At 40.2% G+C, this 25530-nt stretch overlaps 2 protein-coding genes across 5 annotated transcripts; one reads left to right on the forward strand and one right to left on the reverse strand.

The window, feature by feature from the left end:
* Positions 1 to 3313: 3313 nt before the first annotated feature.
* LOC116214107 (chromatin modification-related protein EAF1 B-like) lies at positions 3314 to 16232 on the forward strand. Its single transcript, XM_031549400.1, has 23 exons — positions 3314 to 3698; positions 4472 to 4667; positions 4783 to 4837; positions 4944 to 5041; positions 5167 to 6580; positions 6663 to 6782; positions 6922 to 7197; positions 7817 to 8002; positions 8211 to 8291; positions 8532 to 8589; positions 8668 to 9173; positions 9262 to 9315; positions 9695 to 9746; positions 9859 to 10055; positions 10187 to 10240; positions 10359 to 10439; positions 10714 to 10851; positions 10943 to 11056; positions 11744 to 11847; positions 11986 to 12201; positions 12479 to 12839; positions 13723 to 15551; positions 15730 to 16232. Exons 2-22 carry the CDS (start codon positions 4579 to 4581, stop codon positions 15454 to 15456), a joined length of 5988 nt encoding a protein of 1995 aa, XP_031405260.1. The 5' UTR covers positions 3314 to 3698; positions 4472 to 4578; the 3' UTR covers positions 15457 to 15551; positions 15730 to 16232.
* Positions 16233 to 17005: 773 nt separating this feature from the next.
* LOC116214108 (phosphatidylinositol/phosphatidylcholine transfer protein SFH9) lies at positions 17006 to 22880 on the reverse strand. Of its 4 annotated transcripts, none has more exons than XR_004158235.1 (15): positions 22624 to 22877; positions 21902 to 22199; positions 21276 to 21375; positions 20776 to 21042; positions 20612 to 20689; positions 20416 to 20517; positions 20271 to 20320; positions 20067 to 20166; positions 19807 to 19896; positions 19608 to 19697; positions 19016 to 19100; positions 17973 to 18367; positions 17817 to 17888; positions 17422 to 17609; positions 17006 to 17318 (listed from the first exon to the last, which is right to left on the reverse strand). XR_004158235.1 is itself a non-coding variant. In XM_031549402.1 (15 exons), exons 2-14 carry the CDS (start codon positions 22189 to 22191, stop codon positions 17464 to 17466), a joined length of 1725 nt encoding a protein of 574 aa, XP_031405262.1. In that variant the 5' UTR covers positions 22192 to 22199; positions 22624 to 22878; the 3' UTR covers positions 17006 to 17318; positions 17422 to 17463. The 4 variants fall into 4 exon arrangements, 2 of the variants coding, with proteins under 2 accessions (XP_031405262.1, XP_031405263.1); XR_004158236.1 differs by lacking the exon at positions 22624 to 22877 and adding an exon at positions 22479 to 22617; XM_031549402.1 differs by having other exon boundaries at positions 17422 to 17469; positions 22624 to 22878.
* Between the last annotated feature and the right edge of the window lie 2650 nt (positions 22881 to 25530).

Consider the following 25530-nt stretch of genomic DNA (forward strand, 5'->3'; position numbering starts at 1 on the left):
CATAAAATTTCAAATGATCCCGACTAAAGATCATTAAAGTTTGAGCCCGATCCTTCCACTAACGGGTGAAACTCTACAATTCTTAGATTTTCTCAATTAACAATATTCAAATTCGAAACTTTACTTATGAAAAGATATGTTTAACCACCTAAAATAACCCGCCTTGATACAACCAACTCAAGCGAATTCTTTTTATTTATGACTAGTGCAACACAAGATAATCAAAATCATTTACTAGAAATCGAGATTTAATAATTTTACATGTAAATAGCTTTATTATTAGTCTCGGCTATAATCTGTATCGATTATTATATAAACTAATACGAGTAACTAAAAATTTGATGAAAAACATTTCCAACTCACTGGATCGATTGCATCCTAGTACAATAATCAAAACTCATCCATGCAACATATAGAGCGAGTAGGTTGGGTTTCCCCTCTCGTGGGGACCCTCCCTACTATTTCTTTAATTGTTATTTTAATTTTTTTAATATAATCTAAGTATATTATTTTTTTGTTTTGGACTACCCGGTATCCAAAAGTCGAACGGATCCAATTAAGCTAGATTTGAGTGATATTGACTTACAATCATGGATTTTCTCTGATCACAAGACGGAAACCTGGCATTTCTTAAGGGAAATAAGCGCTAAATCACTTATAAACTAACCTGCGTTATAAAAAGTCTTAAGTTTACTTTTATTCGTGACATTGCAAATGTTTTTCAAGTGAAACGTTAGATTACGTTAGCATGTTGACTGAAACTAATTTTCACTTAGTCATGGACTTGGCTGTGACCATGAGATACTTTTAATAATTTTGAATTCTGATGGAAAGTAAAATTAGCGAGTCACTTTGGACCTATATATTATATTACAATCATGATAGTCCGATCAGATTTATTATCAATAGAGAGTTCGTAATTTTTATATATAGATTTTATGCTGCGTTTGGTTTCATAATAGAATTTTAAAATCAGATTTTGATTTTGAAAAAAAGTGGTATAAATGGGACCCACCCTTTGACTTTGTATGAGTTATGTTGTTTTGTTGTGAAAAAAAGTGGTATAAATGGGGCCCACTCTTTGACTTTGTATGAGTTATTTTGTTTTGTAGTGGGTAGAGTTAAGTTAGAATTGTGATTTTAAAATTGCATCCACAAACCAAACAAGGTATTAATTTTATAATTAGTTTCAGTTATACTCTATATTAATTGGTTATAATAAACTATTATGATAAATAAAAAAATTGATGAAAATCTTTTTCATCCCAATTAGGCGGGTTACCTGTACCCTATTATTAAATAATTTGGACCTTCTGAAGAAAATCATTTATACTTATTCAATATTTGATCTTCTATTAGATGGTCTTAATTCAGTAAACCACATTTGAATTGCATTCTTTGGTTTTGAACACGGTTTGTCTGACTAATAATTCGACCCATTCCGTGGTTGATTCGCATCAATTAATTTCAGGCTACAAGGTCGAACTAATTATATGGACGTAAAAATTTATGAATATACAAGATTAATTGATTTCCCATATTATCCCCTCGATGGTTTAATATTAATTTACATATAATTATTAAATTTAAAATAATAAATTCAACGTCTGTGGAGGTGTCAACTACTCTAATTATTTTTCTTAAAAGCATACAGTTATAGCTATTCCAAAAACTAAATCATTGATGAATGCCAAATTGAGCCGAGGAGACATAAAACCTCTTGGAATAGCTTAGCGAAATAAATATTCATAAAAAAATCATCAAAAAGCTTAGTGAAATAAATCAATTAAATAGCAAAAGTTTCCAATTTGCCTTACCTTTTGGGGGGAAAAAAATACTTATGGATCTCAAATATACACTCAAATCATCTATACAGATTTTCTAGAAATTGTAATGCATATCCACCAGCAACACACTGGTATTTAATATGACAACGACATGATTCATGCACAATATGCAATTATTAGATTAAAAAAATTAATTGGTATAAGTACGATATATGATTGCATTATTAAGTTTGACTAACCGCGACAATACAAAGGAAGCTAAACTAACAAAATAGAGTGGAAAAACTGCAAATAGCTATCTTTTTTTTTTCTCTCAATTCAAAAAAAAAAATTCTTTCTCTCAATTGTGATAGAGGTTTATGCCTACTAGTGATACGGAAATAAAAAATAAAAACAGAAAAAGAGTTTTATTGGTGAGAACTAAACTAAGAAACTATTCATTTAAGTCAATCATGGTGCTTCTATATCGAAATTTTGTTTTCTATAATTTTTTTTTTGCTAAATAAAAATGGTGGGTAACGGTGCAACATTGCCGCCCTCTGCTACTCAATGTTCAGGTTCTCGTATTCAATTGTAAACATATTAGGCGAACTGGACAACCAACACAAGTAATGGCTATGTCAGCGTAGCACCATTAATGGTCTAGTATAGCTCTCAAAAGTCGGAGATGACTCTATATCAAAGCCAAAGAATCACCATAGCATATGTCTTCGGGGAGATTCGAACTAGAGACCCGGGGGTCTCAAACCACACAGGAGTGAGCTTAGAACAATTAGGTCAACACCCCTTATGGTCCGTATAAATCTTTTTAAATCTACACGTGGGCATGTCTATCGAATAAAATTTTAATATTATTTTAAGAGTTCTTTTTTTTGTTTATTGTAAGAAAAAAATAGGGTATTGGATTTGTGCGCAATCATAAAGCAGCGATGGAGTGGCTTTCAATTGACATAGCTACTGTTGCAGGGAACTATTCATCATCAAGGCGTTAGTGGTCGACATGAGTCATCTTACATGAATTCTTCAAAATCGCATAGACCTTCTCATAGAGAATCGGACTGTTTTAGGAAAACTGTGGTTGCACAAAAGACGATCCAAACGTAGGATATCGAGGTAACTAATGCAAGTTTTTATTTATTTATTTTTTTACGTGTACCATCGCATCCAGAAGTTCATCGAATCTCGACCAGTTCAGTTTGATCCGTATCGGCTCATTAAAAGGTAATCCAATTAAGGATTTTCTCACTTCACAAGTTTCGAACTCGAAACTTTTTTTAAAGAGATAAACATTGAACCATTTGAATCAGTTCTTATTGGTAACTGAAACAAGTCTTGACCACTAGACAATCACTATAAGAAATTATTATTTCGATCGAAAACTAAAAGGAAAATAAATAAAATTAAATAAAATTTAAGAAAATAAAAATATTGGAAGCCCAAATTACAATTGGACCAATTTTAGGGGGCGGGGGAGAAGGGCTTTTTGTATGATCGTCGTCTTCAATTGTTTCTTTGTTTCAGCCATGCCCAGCCCAATCCGACTCGCAGAGGTCGCATAGTCTCCCTCTCTTCCTTCGATAGAACGAACCCAAAAAAAAAAAAAAAGGCCAAAAACCTTAACAAAAATTTTTTCGACACACAAAATCGATTCCGTTCTTCCTCACAGAGAGAGGGCTTCGCTCGAGATTCAACAGTCATGGCCATGGCTACGCATTTGAGGAGCATTTCCTGAATTTCTAGGGCAAATTCGACCGTATTCCTTGCAGGGGAGTCCCGGCGTGCAAAACCCTAGGGGAGAGACTGACTGCCCCCCTGGAGATCGAGGGAGAGCTTCTCCTACGTCTGCTTGTCGTCGCCTAGCTCCCAATTTGGCGGTCCAGTGCTTAATTCCTGCTGAATTTTCGGTTCTAGGTTTGTCCCCCGAAACCCTAGAGTTCCTTATTCTTGTCCAATTGGGGGACCTGGAGCTGCTTTAGGTCTCGATTTTGGGGGGGACTTTGATGCGAGTCTGTATAGGGTTCCTGCATTCACATTGAACGCTGGGGGATTCATGTCCTGTTAGTGTCACCTCCGAGCATGTTGCATTGTCCTGCATTTGGATGTTAGAAATTGGGGCCTCCACTCCGCTGAAGTTGTTTTGGGCATCTTTCTTAATGTAAGCAGCAGTTTCGAGGCATTGCACATGCTCCCATGGGGGCAACTTCTCAGCTGCTAGTTTCTCCTTATTTACTTCTGATCATACATACACTTATAAGCAGCAGGGCTCTTGTTCTTGATAAATGTTGGGTAATGTTGCTGCTACCCAATTACCTGCCTAGAATAAGGGGCTTTTAGTTCAATCGTATAAATGAACTCACCACTTTCCTAATATTGGTCTCGGATCACCCGGGGGTATGCGTAAGCCATAGTCCTGGTAACTCGGTTTAGTAGTTATGGGTGAATGATTGCCCTTGCAACATGGAAACTGCTCTCCTTTTTATGCTAGTTCAGTTACTACGATTACTTAATCCCATGATCACAAAAGATACCATGCTGCCTGTTGCCTTTATACGTGGGAGCTGACATCCTTCTAAAACTTTGGAAGGACTTTGGATCGAGATCATTCTTTTAATTTTTTTAGCTAGTTATTGTTCTGATCTATTATATACTTATGATGTATGATTTCTTTTTGCCCTTTGTAATAGCTGGTGGATTTTGAAATCCATGCGAGGGCCAAGATTTTAATCTCTAGGAAAGGAATGTGTGGATGTAGCTCAAGACTTACTCTTTAGTAAATGCTGAGGTTGATTCAATGGGAGGAGTTGTTGACGGCGGAGTTGGCATTGGCATCAAAACCTCTCCGCGTCGGGCTGCAATTGAGAAGGCTCAAGCAGAGCTCAGGTAATACTTCTTGTTAATTTATATTCGTATGATGCATCCCAATTGCAGTGTATATAGATTAATTCCTCTTAAAATGGATTGAAGATACAGTGACCTATTATTTTTTCGATAACAGACAGGAGTATGATGTTCGTGAGGAAAGACGGAGAGAGTTGGAATTTCTTGAGAAAGTATGGCAATTTTGTAATTGTGTTGTAGTTGGTTCAGCTGTGTCATTTTTTTACTAGTTAAGTACTGAGAATCATGGGTTCTGTACTTTTTCTTGTTAACTTCCAGGGTGGAAATCCATTGGACTTTAAATTCGCAAATGTTGCATCTCTGAGCGTACAGTCTACATCACTTGCCAATCGTCATCCAGAACAGTTCCACTCCAGGTAATTTATTCCTGCTGTTGAACTATTATGGGTCTAGCATCTTCATATTACAGCTATAGATGATACAGCAGATGAAATATCAATTTCACCTTTGTAATCTGTCACTTTCTTTTGGGTCCTTTTAGTGAAGCAAAGGCTAGTTTTGCATTGGCTGCTTCACCTCATGGGGATTCTGTTGAGAGCAGTGGTAGACCAGGGCCTCCTTCCATTTCTGGACGAAAAAGTACTGATAATCCTGTACTTTTTGATGGCGAGAATGAGTTGCTTGATGGTGAAAAGAACTCGCTTCATCTTGGGAAGAAGAATAACATCACTTCTTCTGAGCAGTCTTCACAAATGGATGGTAATCGGAATGCTAAAGAGTTAGAAGATTCAGCCAATTTACGTCCTTATGCTCGGAGGTATAGGACACGGACAAACCGTGATGGTGCACGATTGGGTTCAGCTGATGGTGTTCACAATCGCGGTGGCCACGGGTCCTCCCTTGCTTCTCGTGCAAATATTAAGGATGCAAAAGGATCGTCAACTGAAACAAACAGCCAAAAGGAAAAGCCTAAACTCGTAGGAATTAATGGTGATATGATTTCTAGGACTGCAACTCCTGAAAGTCGTTTGGATGGGCAAATAGATGGGGAGCAGGCTCTAGTATCCATCAGTAGCCTCAAGCAAAGTGGTTTGCCTACAGATAAACTAGACATTTCAACGAAAGGTTCAAAGGATAATAACCGGCACAAGCAACCATCTAGTAATCGAAAACCTCCAGATTTGGCTTGCCAGGGCCCTGATCTAGTTCCCAGCGGCGAAGGCACAGTCTCAGTCGGGAATGATGATTTGCCTCCTTTGACCAAGGAAAAAGAAATTGATACTATTGGCAAGCTAAATGGTTCTAGCGATTTCAAGGGGGATGGCACAACCGTTGGTAATGAAGTTCAGAAGAGCTGTGAAGCACGTGATAGGAAGGGTTCAGAGTCTTCCATCCACCCAAGCATAGGTATGGATGCGAAGAAAGTTAGTATTTGTAATGATGCAGTGAAGATTAATTCCAATGGAAATTCTGTGGTACAACCATCAGAATCTGAAACTAATGAGAAGCTGGCGGGAGACGAGTTGATAGAACAAGAAGACATCAACAAGATTGTTGACAGTACCATAGTAGCTAGCAATGAAAATCATTCTCCTCAACAAATTGAAGCTGTCAATGGTGCAGTGTGTGAAGGGGATGAGGAAACAAATGGTAGGCCTGACCTACAGATAAAGGCGAATGATGCTTCAGGTGCAAGTGAAGATGAACATGGGGCGCAGATGGGGACTGAAAATGAGAGAGAGGAGAAAAACATGGACTGTAATTCCAACCTCGACAGGGATAATTTATGCAATTCGAGACCCCCTGTTGATTTATCATCTTGTGAGGCTCCAAGTACCAGCTTATCTGGAATGGAATGCGATGCTCCTCCTGACCGTCAGACTCCTGGCAATAACTTGAGCACAGTAGACAAGGCATATGAAGACTCAGTATTGGAAGAGGCTCGGATAATTCAGGTACTTGTTTTGTTTGTTGTGCTGTTATATGACTTCCATTTTGCCGGAAGAAGTAGCCTTGACAATATGTTACTATGAACAGGCGAAGCATAAAAGGATTGCTGAGTTATCTCGTCAGGCGTCTCGTGCGGAGATTCCGCAGAGATGTCACTGGAACTTTGTACTTGAGGAGATGGCATGGCTGGCGAATGATTTTGCACAGGTTTGATCCGATGAAAATGCCACGCTGTTGGACCTTGTTCTCTATGTTTGATTTTTGTCTGCCCTGTTAGAGCTAGAAGTTGTCATTGCTGAAGCTACTTCAATTTTTCAGTGTCATAACTATCTCTGATGCTGTTCAGGAACGTATCTGGAAGATGACAGCTGCTGCTCAATTATGTCATCGAATTGCTTCCTTCTCGCGGTACAGATGTGAGGAACAAAGTCAACGGGGAAAACTAAAAGTAGTAGCCCACAACTTGGCAAAAGCTGTGATGCAATTCTGGCATTCTGCAGAGATGCTTATAAATGGCGAGAATTCAAATCCTGGTCTGGAAACTAGGCGATCAGAATCTGAGGGAGCGCAGATGACCAACGGTGATGAAGTGTCTGATGGCAAAACTGAAGACCCTGATATGGTGCTCGTAATTTATATGAAGCATGTTTCATTAGTCTCTGCTTTGATTAATAAGTGGATATAAAAGATGCACTAGGCATTTCTTTCCTCCATGACTGTTTTACTTAATATCAGTAGGGATTTGGTTAGAAGTCAATTGATGTATAGGTTGTCATTTTTCTTACAATACCACTTCACATGGCTTTCTGAAATCTAAGTATAGATATAGGTGGTGCTTTAGTATGTCGAAGGACATCAGTTAAAAGTTTAGAAAAAAAATAAAAATAAATTCATGAAGAAGAGTTCTACAGTAGCAGGCAAGATCATATAAATCGGAACCTTGAACCCAAATGGACAGAATTCAGAGCCTTGGATGTGGGAGAAATGGAATAGTTTTGTGTAGTATAATGACTTAACATGCAGTGCTGAAGGTTGGGCAGTAACTTTGTGCCTATATGTTATTTGAAGTGGTACCAACTGATTTAGATTGTGTCTGACATTTTCACTGCTGGAGCCATCAAAAACCTTAGAAGAGTGAATTGTTCTTCTGCCTCTAATATAGTGTATTAAATTTCAGGCTTGTCTAAACCTCTTTTTCTGTATTTTAAGTTAGTGATGACTTGATGGATGTGATTGGGCAGGAATCAAGCAAAACGTCAATGCTTCAAATTCCTGGAAGAAGAACTCCTATTCAGGCCTATGCGGTTCAATATTTGAGGGACAACAATCCTCATGTTTATCCAAGCCAAGTTGAGGCACCTAAGACTCCTGATATTGTATCTGATGTAGACATGCCAGAAGTATCATGGGATGATCATCTTACTGAAGTAAGAGTTCTTTTTGTTGCAATCTTCTTGTCATCTTAAAATAACTTTAATTGTGGGGAAACAGGAAAAAATATTGCAGTTATGAAATGGAAGAATGAAAAGTTATGAAATGATGAAGTCTTTTTGTCCATCTCTGTTCCCTTGTGCCTGTAGTATTCTCTGTTGCTTTTGCGCATTTCCTTATAATGGATCGAATTTGATACTGTAGGAGAGCCTTTTCTACACAGTCCCCTCTGGAGCAATGGAAGCCTATAGAAAATCTATTGAAGCTTATGTGACAGAGTGTGAGGTTAGTATTGAACAAAATATTCCTTTTTCCTTTGTTTCTGTTCCATCTGCATGTCCTACTAAGAGGCGCTATCAAAGATGTAACTGGTGGAGAGGTGGTTTTAATCTAAGTTTTCACATGTTTCTTCTAATTTCTTTATATCATTGCATGTTCTTTTTATCAGTAAAATCTTTTCCAATAATAAATGCGGTGCTTCCAGTTGGTGTGATTGTTTTGCTTATTAAATTTGGTATATTCCAGAGAACTGGAAGTAATGTCCAAGAAGAAGTTGGTACATCCATTTTCGGTACTGTTGCAGGTAATTAAAGAGCTCCGAAGCAACATAGCTTCTCTCATTTGTTATGTTTGTGTTACTCATAAATCAATCTGATTTTAGATCAAGGATATCAAGACAATGCTTATGATGAGGATGAAGCTGAAACAAGCGCGTATTACTTGCCTGGGACTGCTGAGGGTAGCAAATCATTGAAATTTGCACAGAAGAAACGGAAGAACCCGAAATTTTATGAACAGGGAGCTGATCTGCCCTATGGTCACTACACACCTGTGACTCAGCCTTCCACTTTTGTGGAAAAAAGGCCTGCCAATCTTTCTGTTGGCCCTATTCCTGCAAAGCGAATGCGTACCGCTAATGCTTCAAGGCAGAGAGTTCTAAGTCCTTTAGGTACTGGAGCTCATAGTGGCATTCAGGCTCAAGCAAAAACTGAGGTTTCAAGCGGAGACACAAATTCTTTTCATGATGATCAGAGCTCTTTGCATGGTGGATCTCGGATCCAGAAAGGTGTTGAGGTTGAGTCAGCAGGAGATTTTGACAAGCATATGTCCTATGACTATGCTGAAACATCAACAAAGCCGAAGAAAAAGAAGAAAACGAAACATCCGGTAAGAAGTCAATTCTCCCAAAAAATTAATCGGCTTGATTTGTTTCCACTTCTACCTGGCTTAGTTGCTTTGTTTTTTGTTGTTGCAGGATTCTACATTCGAGCCGGGTTGGCAGATGGGTTCTACCGCTCTTGGCGAACAGGTGCGTTTTTCTTTTTTTGGCCGTGACAGATCTCTTTAGGTGATCAAAGTCAGGTTCATTTGATACCTGAAACTGTCGATAATCTCAGAATATGACGTGGTTGTTGATCTACTATATGCTTCATGTATTTAATTGGCACGGGCAAGATTTATTCCTGACAGGATATGTTAGAGACTAATTGGAGCATTTGAAGGCTTTGGCAGGCCTTTTATTAGAAATATGCATATATAGAGGCATTATTTGAGCAGCATATTGATAGGAGCAACAATTGCCTCGAGTGCTATGTTTATTTTTAGCTTGTGCAGATGATGTCTGCCGTCATTTTTCATTTTATCTATCTGTTAATGGAGACATTTTGTAATTTTGGCTTTCCTTGCAGAGAGAACAATCAAAGAAAAGATCGGAGCATTTTGAGTCTAATGGAACCAGTGGTACTGCTTGTTCCTGTTTCAGACTTAAATTGGTTTTCGACTCATCAAATAAGATCTTGCGCATACTCTCTTATACATTTTATTCAATTTTTTTTCTGTGTATGATTATAAGGTCTATATGCCCAACATAATGCCAAGAAACCAAAGACGATGAAGCAGTCACAAGATAATACTTACGACAATATCATGTCGATGAATGGGTCCATGCCTTGCCCCATGGGATCGCAAGTCAGTAATATGTCCAACCAAAACAAAATGATAAGATATATTGGTGGCCGTGATAGAAGTAGGAAAGCAAAGGCACTCAAGGTATGGCGGCCTGGTTAATAGTTTAATTTAAATTTCCATGATTACTGTAAATGAGACCCATGACATCATGGGAAATCTTTTTTATCTGTTTTCTCTCATGATTCTCTTCCTCTTATATTGTTTTTGTGTAGGCATCATCCTTGCATTCTGGTCCTGGAAGTCCTTGGTCACTATTTGAAGACCAGGTAGGCCCTTCTGTCCCTTTATTCGTTTTCTCCTTAGATACTATTAGGTTAATCTTTTGATTATTATAATTATAAAATGTATTCATTTATATGAACTGACACACACTATCCTTCCTAGGCGCTTGTTGTCCTTGTACATGATATGGGCCCTAACTGGGAACTTGTGAGTGATGCTATCAATAGCACCCTCCAATTTAAGGTAAGCATAAACTAGTTTCATTTTCTTCAAGGGGCGTTTCTATTTGGAAACTTGGTCTTTGTATATGTTGATCTCTCTCTCTCTTTCTGGGGCGGCGGATTTCTCTTTTCTGGGATTGGGAAGTTCTCTAAAGAAGAGTTTTAAGAGTTCTAGTTGTTTGTGGCTGTTTAATATATTTGTTGAGTAGACCCTTGATGCATTGACACTAATCAGGTGTTCAATTCTTTGTTCTTTTCTTTTTACTGCTAATTTGACTCCTGTTCTTTGTGTGCAGTGTATCTTTCGCAAGCCTAAAGAATGCAAGGAGCGTCACAAATTCTTAATGGATAAGACTGCTGGTGATGGGGCTGATAGTGCTGAAGATTCAGGGTCGTCCCAGTCTTATCCATCTACGTTACCAGGAATTCCGAAGGCAATTATCTTTTGACCTTCTGATAACATCGAGGTTAACTTTCTTTGTTACTTAACAGCACTGATAATCCATGCTTTTACATCTCCTGCAGGGAAGTGCCAGGCAGCTGTTTCAACGGTTGCAAGGACCTGTAGAAGAGGATACTTTAAAGGAACATTTTGACAAGATTATTCACATTACAAGGCAGCATCATCGGAGGATTCAGGTCCTACTTTAGTTCAAAGGCAACCTAGCATGTTGCTTATTAAGAAAATAGTTTTCCGAGGGAGAAAGAAAAGTCCCTTTATGTGCTTATGGCCTCTGTCTTTCTTATGGACTACATAAAATTACAACTGATTATCTTCCAAAAAATAAATATATATTAGAGGTCAAAATATAAGGCGGTTCTCTTATAAAGAAATCTTTTATCTGGATGAAGATAGTGTTTTGGTGGTATCTGTGCTTATTATTGGAAATGAAGATGTCAAATATTTACTCAAAGAAGAACAGATGTTTTCTGATTAATTATCTGTATAAGAGTTGAAAGGTCAGGATATATCTCGACAATCCAAAGTTTATGCTTTGTTTGGGTGTGACGGCCATGGAGGGCAAGGGAGAGAGAGGGAGGGAAACTTATATGGGATTTGAAAAACTCCCATACAGAATCCCCTCCCCTCCCTTCCCCTTTGTTTCCCTTGATCCAATCGTATGGTTAATTAAAAATTGACTACCTAGTATACGAAATTCTTTGTTCCTGTGCCTTTGAAAATCCTGAATTTGGTGTTAAGGCCTTGTTCTATGGACTGAAATGAATCTTGGTTTTTGTCCTATACCATTTCTTTTTTTAAGCTTTATTTACTTCAAACCATGTTCATGTTGGCATGATTTGTAATCCTGTTTTTTCTTTTGATAGTTGAAAACCGAGAATCAGGACTTGAAGCAAATACCAGTTCACAATTCTCACTTCGTGGCTCTTTCACAAGTCTGCCCAAACAACCTCAATGGAGTTGTCCTTACGTAAGTGCTTGCTTTTGCACTATCATCTTGTCCTGCTGCTTGATCTCCAGCTGTTATTTGGCGACTCTACTTTTGCTTCTCCTGATGACGTCCTCGCTCACGAGGTTATGGTCGTGTTGGTTGTGTTCTCATTATCAGGCCGCTTGATCTTATTGAAGCAACTGCATCGGGCCCTGATGTTCTTCCTCTTGGTTATCAAGGTTCTCATGCTACTAACTTAGCAATGCCAAATCAGGGTGGTGCCGTATCATCAGTACTTGCTGCTTCTGGGGTGAATTCAACGTTGCCTGTATCATCGGGTTTTGCTCTTGGCAATAACATGTCGCCCTCTGGGTCCTTCAATGCACCCACGAGGTAATTCTGAACCATGCATTTCAAAAGTTTTAGGGGTTTTGCAGACTGAATACTCTATCTTAGATGCGGGCTAAAGACGATTAACTAGATTAGGCCAATGGCAATTGCTGATTGCCATGGGTTTGATTAAAATCGTCATAGGACCCGTGTGACCAACAGTTTTGAGAGACACGATCTGGTCTAAAAGAATCTTCTTGGAATGGTCGTGCCAGGAATCTCCTTTTATGAACACACTTAAGGATTCTGAAATTATGTCGGTTGTTTTACACTTGTCCAGGGATGGGAGGTATAATGCTCCAAAGACATCATCTTCACCGGGAGACGAGCAACACAGGATGCAACCATATAATCAAATGTTGTCAAATAGGACTATTCCACAATCCAATTTATCCATTCCTGGGGCTGTTCCGGGAAGCGACCGAGGTGTTCGCGTATTGCCAGGTGGAAATGGTCTTGGAGTGAACAGAACCACTGTGCCAATGGCAAGACCTGGTTTTCCGGGAATGGCCTCCTCACCAATGCTAAGTTCAAGTGCCATGCTTTCCTCTCCCATGGTGGGTTCCCAGAGCACCGTAAACATGCATGCTGGATCAGGTCCTACTCAAGGAAGAGCACGGGAGGTGATGCATATGGCGAGGGTGAGTATTCTCTTTTTTGCCTTAAATGTTCATTCTCTCTTTTTCCTCGAGTACTCTCTTTTTCCTTGACAGAGATTACTCTTTCTTAAATGTTTACGTTGGAATCCTTAGATGGAGCCTTGGCCCATGAATATCCTCTAGGTAGTCCATGGCCCAAACAGGTCACTTTTCTTCACAAACTACATCTGGGTGACACATTAAATAAATGGCTATGAGCCTATGATAGACGAACCCACACATATCTTCAACACCTCAATCCTCCGCCCTTTAACCATTGGACCAACCCTAGCCGATTTGGTTGTTCAGATACATTTTCGTTGTATAATACACTGACTTTTCTAGGAAATGGCAGGCTTGGTCTGATTTAGAAAGAAATGGGAAGGTGGTCAACCCTCTGGTTGTTATATAATTGATAGTGGAGGGAGCTCTCTTCTTTCCTTCCTTTATCCTTATCTTTTAATCTTATAAGCCTTCTTGACTGGACATATTAGGAAAACATTGATATGGGAGTCCAATTCTCGTTTGCGTTTGACTTCAATGACTAAAGCAACCCTTAATTTTATACTACTGGGAATATATTGGCTCTACAAGAAGTAGGACTAAACCTGCTCGGAGCGAATCTCACTGGGATTATATGGCATCTTGCCAATTATTCCAGTGCTCTGATCCGTGTTTTTCAGGCTGAGATGTAACAAGGTTAAAATTGTCGCTTGGCTTGTCATGCAGTTTATTTATTACAAGATTGACTGGTTCAACTCCACTTCTGCGAAGTACCTGACCACTAATTAGTGATTATTATTATCGCTGTCCTTTCAGTGCTGTAATTACATTCTTATTAAAAAAATTGCCTTCAAAATCGCGTAACACATTCTTCCATTTGCAGGGTGGCCACAACATGGAGCAGCAGAGACAGATGCCATCCCAGGATCTCCCAATGCATGTCACTCAGGGCAATGCTCAAGGAGTTTCCCCATTCAATGGAATAAGCCCTGCATTCTCTAATCAGACAACTTCGCCTGTTCAGACATACCCAGGACACTCCCAGCAGCAGCAGCATCAGATGTCATCGCCGCAGCCCCATGCCCCTAACAATCCTCATCATCACCCTCAGCTTCAGGGCAGTAATCACAGCACAGGTCCTCAGCAGCAGCAGATGTATCTCCGACTTGCCAAGGAGAGGCAGCTGCAGCAGCAGCAGCAGCAGCGGTTTCTGCAGCAGCAGCAGTTTTCAGCATCCAATAATTTAATGTCACCGGTACAGTCACCACCTCAGCTTCCCATGTCATCACCTCTACAGAACAGCCCCCAAATTCAGTCCCAGCCGCTGACCGCTGCATCATTGCCACCTCTCACTCAGTCTTCCCCGATGACTCCTATTGCCTCACAGCAGCACCCTCAGAAGAATCAGTTGCCCCCTCATAGTCATGGTCTTCCTCGAAATCCACAAACTACTGTTGGGGGCTTAAACAATCAAGTGGGTCCAAAGCAACGACAACGTCAGGCTCAGCAGCAGCAATTCCAACAATCTGGGAGGGCCCACCCTCAGCAACGGCCACAAGCTCAACCTCACCAGCAGCAGGCAAAATATCTGAAGGGAATTGGAAGAGGAAACATGTTCCATCAGAAGGCCCCGGTAGACCCTTCTCACTTGAATGGTCTGTCCGTGGCTCCAGGGAGTATGGGCGCAGAGAAGGAGATGATGCAACAAGGTCAGGGCTTGTACCCTGGGGTGGGTATAAATCAGGTTCAACCTTCAAAAGCACCAATTCCTCAGGCTCCCCACCATTCCCAGCTGCCTTCGAGTCCAGCAGCCCCACATTCTGCAAAGCAACATCCGCAGCAGCAGGTGCCTTCTCATTCGGAGAACAGCGTGTCAGGGCAGTTTTCTGCTGGTCCTCCTGGACATAATACGTCTTCGGCTCCCCATCAAGCTGTTCCCTCCACGTTACTGAACCCGCACATTGGACAGCTGCAGCCGCAGCCCCAGCCCCAGCCGAATCAGATTAACCAAAGCCATACAGTTGCCCAGAGGATGCACCCACAGAATCGTCAACACATGAACTATGAGCAGCTGCAGGTGAAGTCTCAACACGATAAAGCTCAAGCGGCTGATCAGAAGCTTGTTAATTCAGCGGCCTCTCAGGCTGGTGTTGGCTCAGCAGCAACAACTGCTGTTGCTGGATCTGTTGATTCTGCTAGTAAAGCAGCTAGGGCTGCTTCTCCTCCCGTTCATCCACAGCGTAAACCATCAGAAGCTGGTATTCCTAGCACATCTTCCCAAGTTGGTCCCATTGGGAGCCCAACTGTTCCAAGTTCGGTCAGGAGTGAGCAATTGCCATCTCTGACCCAAGGAGGAATAGGGCAGAGACACCTAGCGGAAAACTTGCCCCACCACGGTCATGGTGGTGGTGGGGCCCACGGGTCACTGGCTAAACAGTCCTCAGGGCCCCTGCCGCCTCCATCCCAGCAGCACTACCTGCCTCAGTCACAGGAGCAACGGGAACAACCGCTGCCTCAGCAACAATCACAGCAGCCACAGCCTCAGTCTCAGCCTCCCCAGAATCAGCATTTGCAAGCAGCACAGGGAAGCTTGTATATTGGGCCAACGAATACTTAAAGCTGGGACGGTACTGATCTTTTAGATTGGGCTGTTCGGAGAGCAGTCTGTCCTGGCAGGTTTGAATCAGAATGCCCTTCAGCAGCAATGTACAGGTACAGCTGTCAATTCCTTTTTTCCATCTGCTGACTGCTGCCCAACTTTGTTCTCAACTGTCCCGGACAGGCATAAATTACATTCTTTGAGAAAGAGGCTCATGTTAAATTTAGCTAATACCATACGCATTGCATCACATTTACGGCTCATTTAAAAACGACGGGGATTGTTTTGCAGATTGTGCTGGTTTTTCCCCTATGGGGGCATCGCAGGTTCAAGTCGGAGAGGAACGCGGATTGGGGACTCTTGCCTGGTCAGATGACGATAATATTAAGGGTGGGGATACATTCCGGTGGGTGGGGGGGGGGGGACCGAATTCTGTCCGTTTTTTTTTTTCTAACAGGGCTCGTGTATATTACCACTTGGCCTAGGGCTCAGAGAAGAGAGATGGATATATAGATTTTTGTACAGGGTAAAATCATCATCTCTTCTTTGTAATCTTTCTTTTGTTCTGATCTTTTTAAGTTTAGGGTTTTTAACTAGGGTTCTCTCCTGTGCTTGATGGCCCAATTCTTTTATGGCCTCTTTTAAAATAGATTAGTGCATGATGATGATGATGTACTATTTACCCCCTTGGGGAGAAAAAAAAAATTAGTGGATAGGCATGGCAATCATTGTTGGCAAAGGCCCTTTCCGTTTTATGCAAAATTTTTGTGAATATAATCTGATCCTTTCTGTTCTCTCTGTATAGCTTCTATGTTTTCATCTGCCTCATCCTCATTCCGAGCTGTTGAATTGTGGGTTTGTTCGTAACCATTAGCAGAAAAGCAGTCGATGTTGGTATTACACCGTGATGTATTATCATTGGCAGTTCCTTGTGTGAGAGTCGGTCGGTTGCTCACTCTTAGTGGCTACGCATTTTGAGCTCTGGCTTGAGTTTCTCTTTTCGGATTTCCCCAAGGACTGTCCTTCCAATTTTCCTGTTCTCAGGCTGCATGTACCGGAATGACCTTTCCCCTTCCCTTCAAATCTGAGGAAGCCGGGAACAAGTTTATTATCCAGGGACTTGCGCTGGAATGCCGGCCCATGTAGATGCAAGGTTTGGCCTGTTGAAGGGCCGTTGCTTTGGGTCTCTTTGGGTTAGACTGAGCACGACAGCTTCGTGAAGCCGTACTGGTCTGAGCAGATAACACTGCCTGCCCGATCGGTCTCTACTCCCGTCCAAGGTAACTGATCAAAGTGGGTTGAGCTGGATAATGAATCCCCGTACAAGCTTGGTGTGCGACCCGAGCTTCGGCGTGCCCCAGAAAGGTCCAGGCCCGTGAAGTTCGAGGTCCATTCCTTTTGTCCAAGCCCGTCCATCATGAAATTAGGAAGTTAAACTTCTAGTTTATAATGCAGTGGAATTAATTAACGTCAACTAGTATATTATTATTAGAGATAATTTATTTATTAGTAAGCCTTTTTGTTGACCAACCATTTTACGAATTAATGATCTGTCGAGGCAACTTTCTTGTAAAGAAAAGTTTCCATATAAATAGTAAGTAATCAATGTGACATCGTACCAGCCAAATATTAACAATGCTCACTCTTATTTGGATTAAGTCGACATAAAAATTGCACCATCGCACAATTTCGACTGTGGTTTGTATGTAACAGCATCGATCAGTAAGCGGGGAGGGTGGCAAAAGCCATCGTACTCTGTACAGGTGAAGAAAACATCACAGCAAACAAGCTCACTGCTGCGCCTAGGTGCGAAAGAAGTCGGGCTCCACATCGATTAAGTCTATGTTGGATGACCGCTTCCTACTCCAAAGCTTGATAACCTCTGAGAGAGAGAGAGAGAGAGAGAGAGAGAGATTCCGGCACATCAATAAAAGCAGAGAGGGTCTTTGAAGAAAGGATGGAGAGAGGGATTGAAGAAATAACCTATTGGAACGGCAACCGCGCCGGTTCCCCCCATGCAGAGCTTCAGACCTACAGCAAGTCTTGTCAGTACAGCCAATGAATGGGGGCTTGAGATTGCAAACTCAGTATGACCAAAACAAATTTGGTGGCTATCATCCGTCCGGTGGAAAAGATCCACATGGTCTTGGCCAACACGTCGTGGTTGTTGCCTGGTTTTTCAAATAAATCATTATCGTTCGACATACATATGTATGTAAAATACAGATGCTAAAGCTGCCATATAAAGTAAATGCCAAACTTTACGGAAATTCAAGTCAAGCGTTGCAAGATACGCAGCAAAGTTTCAAAATTGGACAGAGAAAAGATTGGAAGAAGAATGAGTTTTCTGTCTCTCATGGGGGTTAATAAGCACTCACCAAGCTGTTCTCCTTCAAGCTTTCCAGTGACCGCGCTAGCTCCACTTGCTTTGACGTGGTAGCAAACAGCGCCTGAATGTTCCAAAATTTAGTACCAAAATCTTATCGGAATATATACATTCGATAATGATGTCTGTGAAAGGAAGGGCATGATACCTTCTTTGTCTTCTGCAGATCATACTCTATAGATCTGATGCGGCTCAGTGACTCAAGAAGCATATCCTCTTTCTCTGGTGGGATTTTCTTAGGTCTATTTACAAGTTCTGTAACTACCGCTTCCAGATGTTGCAGCCTCTGCCAGCATGGCTCGAGGGCTTCTTGTTCTACCACCTGAGAATTGCTATGCGACACCTGAGGTAGTCCTGAATCCCCCCCTGTTAGGGATCTGGTTTGGTCTTCTACCTCTCTGGGTGCATGTCTAACTGAAAATACTCTACCAATCCGGTGAAATAGAAGGTACACAAACGCTAACAACTTCATCATGAAGAAAACAGCTGAACTTCCAACTTGAGGTACTGTCCTCCTCTGGATATCATAATCAATAGAGTCATCTGTCACGAAAATAAAGTAGGGCATACATATAAGCGTGCTTGTACCTGTGCCTCTCTGAAACTCAAGATAATGCAAAAGTTGCAAATGGAGGGTAAATCTGAGATGGAGAAACAAATCAGCCCTCGGGGTGCCAGAAATTTAACTCGGTAATGTTGGAATTTCTTTCAAAAGAATCAGTATATGCAGCATCAAAAGTATGCTGAGCGCACACAATTATTGGAAAGACTTATCACTTCCCAACCAATTTCTTGAAAACATGCATTGAAATAGTAGTAAGAGGAATTACCAAAGAGACTACACCTTAATTGGCCGATACTGACCCATAGAATTTTCTTAGTAAAATCATTTATTTGATGCAGATTCTTATCTGCATTTTATTTCTTTGCTTCTCCATGGTGTTCAACCAATCAAGTGGACAGTCTTCATGGTTGATTCAAAACAGTTGGCTATTATGGATGATGCTTCATATGACCATTGAGTGGGTTACTTATTCATCATGGCATAAACTAAGCTTGTCATATTGATGGACTACAGAAATGTCAAGCCTGAACTTGCAGAAACTGTCATGAAATGTGTTATTCTGCACAGAGCAATCAACTTAAGCGAATATGATGCTTATGCCATATTTTCCTTAAATTGTCATCTACCTGGAGAATTGCCAACTTCATTCTGGGAAGCATCTGTGGCAGGCTCAATTTCATCATGGGGAGAAGCCTCAGTGTTTATCCTTTCCTGGAAAAGAAGAGGAATCGTCAGAAGTCTATTAAAGCAATTGAGCGTAGACTATACAAAAAATTCTCTCATCAAATATTTTGCAGACATATGTTAAATACCCTGTTATTCTGGTCTTATTTCGAATCAATAGTTCAAGTGCATTATCCAGCACAAATATTGAGAATTGAGATACTGCCAAGACGTTGAGATGTAGACTTGATTATTTAATGCACAGTTCTATTTGATGTGCAGCGACTTTCTTTTTTTGAAAATTCTTTGCAGCAAGTTTCAACGGATGGGAGGAGGTGTCTAATGACATTAAAGACTGAAACAACAGGATGAAAGTGAACTTGCAATGACTTAATCCTATTCTAACTCTCTCCTAAGTACTATTTCTCCTCCAGTAAAGTCAAATAAAGGAAACACTGTCAATCATGAAATCAAACCTAAGCTGGCAATAGATTAAACCAAGACCCTCGAATCAGATGATAGAAAGCAAATTTCACACAGTTGTCCAATACTTACTTCCTCGAAATTAATTGATGTTGGCACGTGGGAAGAAGTACTTGTTGTCAGTTCTGGTGATCCTGCAAAAGATACTTCATTACTGGCAATCTGCATGAAAAAGCAACACAGTAAGAAACAACATTCACTGCAAGAAGGTTTTCTCTGTGTGCTGCAAGGTCTTCAGGGATATGAAACAGAAAATCTGTCATCAATTCACCTTAGTGGGAAAGAGATCCCCTTCCAACTCAAAGCAATCAGAATAATCTTTCATTTTCCTCAAGTATATTGCTTCCCCAGTCCGCACCAGCTGGAAAGGGAGATAAAAGTTATTAGTTATCCGTTCATTAGTACCGAGAAAAGGGTACATCCACATTAATTCCCTCTGCTCAATTTTAAGGCATGCACAAAAGTCAAGTTTCATTAAATCGTTGGTGCTATCAATGAACAATGATCATCAATAACTAATTCGGATCTTACCTTCATTATTTCTGCATCATTCCACGGTCCTTTGTCAGATCTGAGGCATCCACCTTTATTTGCACATGTGCAAGTTCCACCAAGAAAATCAGGCAATTGGCTGTATCAAAGAAGGACCTTTTCTATGAGTTTTGCAACTAAAATCAGAAAATTGTTAAATCAGATTATACCATATACCTTATCTTAATAAAATGGAATTCTAACCTTGAATCTATAACATCCAACAGCTTGCTTTGGAACTTGTTACCCAAGACCTGTCATGTCAAATTAGAATGATGGTAAAATCAGTTTTATTCTGAATACTCTCTTATGGTACCAAGAAATGACATGACAAATAGAGCTCCTCTACATGTATCTTTGATGTGGTCTTCGGGTCAAGAAATCCTTTTGCTGTGTTCCAGAGGAGCCTAAATCCATGACCAGCATTTACAATGAACATCTGATGCAACGTCTGTGAAGAACAAACATCATCAGGAATAACTTGTGAGCAAGCAAAAAAGAGTCAGTCTGTAATTACAAGCTCTACATCTTCATAGAAAAAGTACCTCGGGATAGTTGTCACCATCGATTTTCTGCATGCGCATAACAAGGTCATGGGCAACTTTTCCAAAGGTCATTATATTCTGCACGATGTCAAAAATAGTTAGAAGTTACCTCTCCCAGAGGAGAAATGAGATAGAAACAAACATATTTTTCAGGGTAACATTACCAATCCTTGGACATCCAAAATCGTGGTGGTGGAATCAATATGCCTTTTAGCAGCAATGGAACAGGCAGGAAACTTCTCATCAAAGGCTTTTTCAAACCCTTGAATATGGTACTTCAGAAATCGCTCCACTGTGGTGATAGCCATTAGCTTGCTAGGCTCGAGTTTTCCTAGTCTTTCAATATAAACGGGTCGGCCCTCTTTGTCTACACCATGGTAACCATGAGGATAACATGATTGAACTTCTTCATATTCATCATATACAAAATCCTAATGTAAACATTAATAATCGTATCAGTAGATGCTATAAGAAGATATAAATATAAATAACAACTGCATTTTCAGGGAACTACTATGTCAAATTTAAACTACCCCTGATGTATAAGATTTAGGCCAGATTTTGGTTCTAAAAGAGACTGAATTAAGATGCATCACATGGCTTACAAGTCACGGACATTAGAGGAGGATAAATACAGCCAACTGGAATAGCAAATGATCTTTACCTGTGCAATAGTGTCTATACGATTCTCTTTCCTCCAATTGAGCATTTCTTCCCACATGTGCATGGTTTTCCCAAGGTCAAACTTCCTGGCCTTCAGAAACCTATGAGAAAAAAATATGATTGAATCCAACAACTGGGGTATAATATTTACAAAGACATTCACAGTTAACTCATGGAAGCAAAAAATTCTGCAAAAAAAAAAAGGAATACAACCTCAAAACACTTAAGCTTGACTATAAAAGCAAGAAGTCACAGGACACATGATTAACCAAATGCAATGACAAATATCTTATGAAAAAGTTTTACAATTGCATTATTAAGCCTTGTTCTCAAGGCCTAGAATAGATAGGGACTGACAAATACAAAAGGAAGATGGGCATAGACGATGAACAAGCAAATGTTTTGCAATATGGAAAGGCATAGCTATCCACTTTGCTCCAGTTCCGTGATTGCCATTAGCTGAGCAAGGAAAAAGAAGATAGTATGGTAAAACAGGGGAAGCACAAAGAGGCACAATGATTTCATTCTTCATTGTATTTCACTGGCCTTAATCGAACACTAATCGACTGTGATAGCTCGCACAATGAGCAAATGGCCATAATTCTCGGTAAATCAGATCATCCTTACCTCAACATGGTATGGTAGTCGTCAAGACGAGGCGGAAGCAGGTCTCGGGAAATCAGCGCCCGACGAAAAGCATTCACAGCTTCCTCCTCCTCCGAGTCCCTCACGTCCTCGACCGAGATAGCGGCATACCTGCAAATCGCGGCATACCTGCAATCCGCGACCCGCCTGCTCCGCTTTCTCAAGGAGTGAGTGATCTTAGTCGAAGCATTCATGGCCTTCTTCTTGAGAGACTTGACCCTCGTTGTCTTCCTCCTCTCGTCCTCCGACGTCTCCAATTCATCAATCGCCATAGCTCCCCCTAAAATGCAACAACCCCGAAATCCAGGAATCAGCACCAGATAGAACCAATTAACGCATTGCCAATTTAGTTAATTTGGTAATCTCCATATCGGGAAGAACAGAGCCAATCAATCAAGGGAAGATACGGAAGAAATCAACAGATCTTGTTCGCTGATTCGAGGAGGGATTGTTATATCTTAATTTGGCACGAATCCACCAAATCAAACAAAAATCAGAATCGGCCGATAACAAGAACAAACAGAAAACGATAATCGGTTTGGTTTGGTTTCCCCCCTACATTCCGTTCCGGCCAAGCAAAATCATCCCTCGGATGCGAACAAAACACCGATCAACAGAAACACTCCGACGGTTCGATCGAGATCGAATGCCCGCGAAAAAAATGGACCAAATCACCGATCGGACGCCGAAACCGAATCTTATACCTCGATCGACCGCACCGCCAAAGCTCGCAGCAGAGAATATATTCCCTCCCTCTCCCTCTCTCTCTCTCTCTCAGCCTATGCAAATATCTGCAGCTCGGTCTGGTGTTACGTAACGTATAATGCAGCTGGTCTCAAGCCACCATTGCCGTCCTCTATCTCTCTCTCTCTGTGTGAAGGAATATTGCTTTATCAGTTCAGAGTTCGCTCCTTCTCTCTCTAAAGTCACAGATCCTTCTTCTAAGCTTTCTCTCTCTAGCAGGAATAAAAGGTTTGTTGAGTAGGGGTAAATAACGGCACAGACGGGGGATCAGACGGTCCATGCGCCGAGCGTACGGATCCGATGAGGGCTAGGCTCGCGGGGCCCACTCACTGTTGGCGATGATGGCGCATGAGCCCGGGTGCATGGCAGAATTACCCGCGGGCGCCGCGTGGTGTCCCCGTCAGAAGGCGTTATGTGGGACGATACGAAGCCTGCAACGGCCGCTTCTATCCGTACGCGCCGTCAGAGCTGTCTGTCTGTTAGCTTTGGCCGTTTGTTAACGGCGGGGGGCGCAGGTTGTAAAGGCGGTGCTGTGCTTTAGAGTTCACGCTACGCGTTTTGCGTTGTAACTGACACTTTCCGACGCCGTTTTGTACTATTCTATTTTATCTCTTTTTTCTTTTTCTCAGTTTTTTAATTCCTTTTTTTCCCCATTAAATTTCTCTTTCGAAGAGTTTATTTGTCAATGTAAGGCAGATAAATGTAGCAATTTCGGTTTTAAGACATTTATTTAACTTTATATCATAAGGGTTTGAGAAGCATTTATTGAGGCGATTGTTATATTCACAAAATATCATAACCATAAAAACAAAATTAATTTTTTTTTAACAAATTCTCTGATATGATTTCGTGAAAGATGGATCATTTGTTTCTTTTTTCTTTTTTTCTTTTTTTGGGTTACGCATTTGTTTATCTTTTCAATGTTTGCATATGTTAGTGAATCTACCTAATCTTCTTTTCTAATTAAGTGTTCTCATTTTGTGGAAATCATTGCTTATCGGGCCATTTAATTAATTAACGTACATATTTAGGCAGGGGGGTGGTCCTTTACTACCTTTTTTTTTTAATTCAATTCAATTAATAGTGGTCTTGCTACTTTTTCTGGTGAATTTATTTTTTTCCCGGTAGAAGTGGTCCTTGTTAGGTTTATCTTTTAGACGTCTAAGTTACATTAAAATTGGCTTGCGTTTTGCTCGTGCAGCATATTATTATTGAAAGGACTATCTCTAAATCATCTTTGAAACAACTTTTCTATTTGAATTAATTCACATTATACTTTTCTAGTTGGTTTACATTTCTAAATCATCTTTGAAACAACTTCTTTATTTGAAATAATTCTCATGTTAATATTCTTCCTCGTAAATTAAAAACTACTGACAGTGCATTAATTCCATAAAAGTTACAAATACTTTAATTAATTAATTAAATATGTAGTCCACGTAAAAAATTATCTTCATGATATGTATACATGTATGTTACAATTTTCTCGACGTGCATCATGATATCCGAAAGTCTAATTAGTCACTAACTAATCCAGTCAAACCGAATTGGTCAACTAAGAGGTAAAACTCTCATAATGTGAATTTTTTTCATTCACAAAACTCAAAATTAAAACTCTTGTTTCTAGCATACACCAACGGTGAGTAGGGTGAGGCTTCCCCACCTACAAAGACCCACTTTTTTTATTTAATTTAAGCACAACACCTAATATTCTAAAGTATAATGGATCCGATTGATATGGGTTTGAGCGAGATTGATTCGTTGACGGATAACTGTCGCGATCACAGGTACTGAATCGTCTAAAATCAATTCACATTGATTAAAAACCTTTTCATTGTATCGATAATTTAGATATTTTTTTATTTGTAACATTAAAAATATCATTTATTTTTCAATGAAATGCATGACCAATTCTTTTTTTGATATGGACTTAGCTATTCTCGCAAGATGCTTTTAATGAATATCACACTCCTCATTCAAGCAAAGTTTGTCCATTTAATATTAGCGGGCTACTCAAGCATACTATATTACAATCATAGTTTTCTAATGCAATAATAACCAAAAAAATCTCAAAACGTTTCACATTTTAACGATCTTAGCACGAACTTTATTCTTTAGCCAATTAAATCACAAACTATCGATTTGATAACAATATTAGCACACCGTCAATTTCTCCCTTAATTTTAATCAAAATCACTTATGTGTACATGATGGTGGCACGTGGCACATGGTGACTGGGCGAGTGGGTCCCATATTAAAAAAAAATATTCTGAAAATTTTAAAAAGGAAAAAAGGAAAAAAGGAAAAGGTCGTAAGGTCGATTGTGAAGAGGAGGAGAGGTAGCCGAGGCCCCCACTGTCCTAATTAGGGTCGCCGACGACCTTTGCTGTCGTCGGCGATCCCAATTAAGGGGTGGTGGCCGGCGTCAAGGCCCCCCCACCGCCAGCCACCTCCTCACTTGCGGGTTTTTTTTTTTGTTATTTTTTAATTTTTGGAATATTTTTAATTTTTTTTAAAAAATGTATGACTCACTCGACCAATCACTGTGTGCCATGTGGCATCGTCATGTACACGTCAGCGATTCCGGTTAAAATTAATGGAGAAATTGACGGTGTGCTAACATTATTATCAAATTAGTAGTTTGTGATTTAATTGGCTAAAGGAAAATGTTCGTGCTGAAATCATTAAAATGTGAAAAATTTGGGATTTTTTTTGTTATTAACCCTTTTCTAATTAGAATAATGGATAATTCAATTAAGATTAGTTGGGAGAAGTGTTAACTTTCATACCGTATGAAATAATAATTAGTACGCTCTTTTGAAAATTTTGGATCATTTCATATCAATCGAAAAAAGATAATTTTTTAT

This window comes from Punica granatum, chromosome 7 (assembly GCF_007655135.1).
Source record: "Punica granatum isolate Tunisia-2019 chromosome 7, ASM765513v2, whole genome shotgun sequence".
NCBI lineage: Eukaryota > Viridiplantae > Streptophyta > Magnoliopsida > Myrtales > Lythraceae > Punica > Punica granatum.

Excerpts from the sequence above, each read along its gene's own strand:
- LOC116214108 (XM_031549402.1), bottom strand. The coding sequence starts at position 22,191 with ATGGCGATTGATGAATTGGAGACGTCGGAGGACGAGAGGAGGAAGACA. Across the intron at positions 20,167-20,270 it reads TTGGATGTTATAGATTCAAG|CCAATTGCCTGATTTTCTTG; the intron begins GTTAGAATTCCA and ends TCTTTGATACAG. Across the intron at positions 18,368-19,015 it reads TGAAGTTGGCAATTCTCCAG|ATGACTCTATTGATTATGAT; the intron begins GTAGATGACAAT and ends TTTTCGTGACAG.
- LOC116214107 (XM_031549400.1), top strand. The coding sequence starts at position 4,579 with ATGGGAGGAGTTGTTGACGGCGGAGTTGGCATTGGCATCAAAACCTCT. Across the intron at positions 5,042-5,166 it reads CCAGAACAGTTCCACTCCAG|TGAAGCAAAGGCTAGTTTTG; the intron begins GTAATTTATTCC and ends GGGTCCTTTTAG. Across the intron at positions 9,747-9,858 it reads TGAGTCTAATGGAACCAGTG|GTCTATATGCCCAACATAAT; the intron begins GTACTGCTTGTT and ends TATGATTATAAG.